The 3,609-nt window shown below is 42.6% G+C and overlaps 1 protein-coding gene across 1 annotated transcript in view; it reads left to right on the top strand.

Moving 5' to 3' along the window:
- ABCA4 (ATP-binding cassette, sub-family A (ABC1), member 4) overlaps positions 1-3,609 on the top strand; it is a 246,946-nt gene that overhangs the window by 71,135 nt on the left and 172,202 nt on the right. Inside the window, exon 9 of the mRNA XM_006882479.1 lies at positions 257-396. Within this exon, the coding sequence (XP_006882541.1) occupies positions 257-396 (140 nt within the window). The remainder of the gene's footprint in view (positions 1-256; positions 397-3,609) is intronic.

A 3,609-nucleotide genomic window follows, 5' to 3' on the forward strand; every position in this document is an offset into this window, starting at 1 on the left:
AAAAAGCCACAGGGCCAACCCCACCTTTTGTTTCTCTGATGAGGCCATTATTGAGATGCACTGTGGCATTTTGTTACTTACTGATGATGAGCTTGTTACTGGAGAGTTGTGGTGGGGGAGGGTACAGCCTATTAATTCGAGTTATTCATCAAACCCATGGAGTGGAATGAGATGTGTTGAGAACATGCTAATGACCACATTTAAGCTATGGGAAGTTGGGGAGTCGCTATAAAATCTGTGCCTTCTGTCTTGGCAGCATCCTTTTGTAATGCACTGATCCAGAGCCTGGAGACAAACCCTCTAACCAAAATAGCATGGAGGGCTGCAAAGCCTCTGCTGATGGGAAAAATTCTCTTTACTCCTGATTCCCGGGCAGCTCGCAGGATAGTGAAAAATGTAAGGTTCCATCTAATTTTATCCTTTGCTTCTACCTTCCCTATCCCAGAAATAGAGAAATGGAGAGAGAGAGACAGAGACAGAGTGTGTTTGTGTGTGTGTGTGTGTGTGTGTGTGTGTGCCCTTCTGATAACCAGACTCATGTTTACTTTTTATTAAATGTATTTCTTCCCCCATCCATAGTCATCATTGGAATGCTCACCTTCAGTGCCCTTACCTGGACCGTCCCCTCTACCTACAATGTGGTTTTCTTTCCCAATGCCTCAAGTATTTCCTTAATGGAAGTGTTCACAGTCCTCTACTTCTTGGGGACACAAAATGACCAAAACAAGAGGAGTATTTATTCACATTGTTGTTAATATGCCATCAAGTCGCCTGTGACCCATAGCGACCCTGCGTACAGCAACTCTGAAGCCTGCCCGGGACTGAACCAGTCCCACTGATTCTAACACACCTAATCCTACTTCTCTAGTTACTGTATCAATCCATCTCATCCAGAGCCTTCCTCTCCTGCACTGTTCCTCCCTCCTTCCGAGTCTGATTTCCTTTTCCAAGAACATGTCCCTCCTGGCTACATGCCTAAAGTATGTGAGATGGAACTTCAAAGTCCTAGTCTCCAAGAAGAAACTTGGTTTCACCATCTCCAAGACAGACTTATTCGTTTTCTTGGCGGTCCATGGTATGCACAAGACTCTTCTCCAGCACCACAATTCGAAGGCATTGATTCTTCTTCTGTCATCTTTAGTTATTATCCAGCTCTCTGATGCATAGCAAGTAATTGCAAAGACCATGGCCTGAATTAGGCGCACCATAGTCTCTAGACTGATAGTGTTGCTTTTCAGTACTCTGGAGAGATCCCTGGCAGCAGATTTTCCCCAATACAATTCATCTTTTGATTTCCTGATGCTTGTGCCAAGAGTGTTAATTGTGAATACAGACAAGCTGAAATTGTGAACAACTTCAGTCTCTTCTCCATCAATCATCTTGCTGCCAGTTGTCCAGTTCTATGTCTTCTTGAGGTTGAGCTTCAATCTATATTGATGACTACAGTCCTTGACCTCCTACCTCAAATGCTTCATGTCCGCCTCTGTTTCAGCAAGCAAGGTGTGTCATCTGCATAACGTAGGTTGTTAATCAGTCTTCCTCCAATCCTGATGGCACGTAACACCTAATAAAGCCCAACTTTCTGAATTATCTGTTTTGCATGTAGATTGGAAAGGTATGGAGACAGGATGCATCCCTGATGGACTCCTCTTCTGATTTTGAACCATGCAGTGTTTCCTTCCTCAGTTCTGACAACTGCCTCCTGGTCCAAGTATAGGTTTTGCATAAGCACAATCAAGTGTTCTGGGATTCTCATTTTTCTCAACGTTAGCCACAGTTTGTTGTGATCTGCACAAATGCCTTTGCATAGGCAGAGAAACACAGATAGATATTCCTCTGGTACTCTGCTTTCTGTCAAGATCTGACATTGGTGATAATGTCTCTAGGGCCACGACCCTTTCTAAATTTGTATTTCTGGTAGTTGTCTGTCACTGTTCTTACTGTTCTAGTTATTTTTGTATAATCTTCAGTAGGATTTTGCTTGCCTGTGATATTAGTGATATTTTTTTATAATTTCTATACTCCGTCTGGTTACCATTTTTTGAAATGGGATTAAATATGAACCAGTCAGTTGGCCAGGTAGTTGTCCTCTGGATTTCTTGGCACAACCTGGTGAGCACATCTAAAGCAGCGTCTATTTGTTAAAATACATCAATTAGTATTCCATCAATTCCTGGGGCTTTATTTTTTGCCAAGTCCTTCAGAGTACCTTAAGTTTCCTCCTTCATCAGGGACCCCAAATCTAGTTTTCAAAAAGTTCAGAGTCAATGTTGTTATTATTGTTGTTATGTGCCATTGAGTCGCTTGCGACTGATACCAACCCTATGTACATAATAACCCTGACACCGCTCTGTCCTGTGCAAACCTTACTGTCTCTGACATATCTACCCTCATTACCCCAGTCACTGTATCAATCCATCTCATCAATGGTCTCCCTTTCTTTCTCCATTCCTCCACCCTTCCAAGCACGATGTCTCTCTCCAAGGACTAGTCCCTCCTTGCAGCATGCCCAAAATATGCTGGATGAAGCTTCAGAATCCTTGCTTCCAAGTATCAGCCTGGTTTCACTTTCTCTAGGATGAACCTGTTTGTTCTCCTGACAATCCATGGTATATTCAATATTTTTCTCCAGCACCACAGCTCAGAGGCATCAATTCTCTTTCTATTATCCTTAGTCATTATCTATCTTTCTGACATATAGCAAGTAATTGCAAAGACTCTGGCCTGAATCAGGTGCAACTTAGTCTCTAGAATGACATCATTGCTTTTCAGTACTCAGGAGACATCCCTGACAGCATACATTCCCAATGCAATTCATCTTTTGATTTCCTGGCTGCTGTTACCAAGAGTGTTGATTGTGGAGCCAAGTAAACCAAAGCTGTTAACAATCTCAATCACTTCACCTTCTATCATGATACTGCCAATTGGACCAGTGGTGAGAATATGCGTTTTCGTGATGTTCAGCTTCACTCCATATTGAAGGCTACAGTTCTTTACCTTCTGCAGCAAACGCTTCAGGTCCTCCTCAGTTTCAGCAAGCAGGGTTGTTTCATTGGCAAAACTCAGGTTGTTGATGAGCCTTCCTCCAATCCTGATGTCACATTCCTTCTCATACAGCCCAGCCTCCCAGATGATCTGTTCCACATATAGATTGTAAAGGTATGGAGATAGGATACATCCCTGGCATATACTCTTCCTGATTTTGAATCATGTAGGGTTTCCTTGCTCTGTTCTGATCTCCTGGTCCAAATATAGGTTTTACATAAGCACAATCAAGTGTTCTGGGATTCCCATTCTTCTCAGAGTCAGCTACAGTTTATTATGATCCACACAGTCTCATGCCGTTGCACAGTTAATGAAGCACAGATAGACATTCCTCTGATACTCTCTGCTTTCACCTACAATCCATCTAGCATTAGCTATAATATCTCTAGTACCACGGCCTCTTCTAAACTCAGCCTGCACATCTGGCAGGTCTCTATTGTTGTACTTTTAGTATCCTCAATCTTATATGTACCTCTGAGATACTTAGAAATCTGATTCATTCATCCGGGAGTATGAGAAATAGCAGATCGTTCTGAGAAACCGCAGTTGTTGTTATGTGCCATC

Source organism: Elephantulus edwardii, unplaced genomic scaffold (genome assembly GCF_000299155.1).
Source record: "Elephantulus edwardii isolate Elephantulus edwardi_28Jun2011 unplaced genomic scaffold, EleEdw1.0 scaffold00020, whole genome shotgun sequence".
Taxonomy (NCBI): domain Eukaryota; kingdom Metazoa; phylum Chordata; class Mammalia; order Macroscelidea; family Macroscelididae; genus Elephantulus; species Elephantulus edwardii.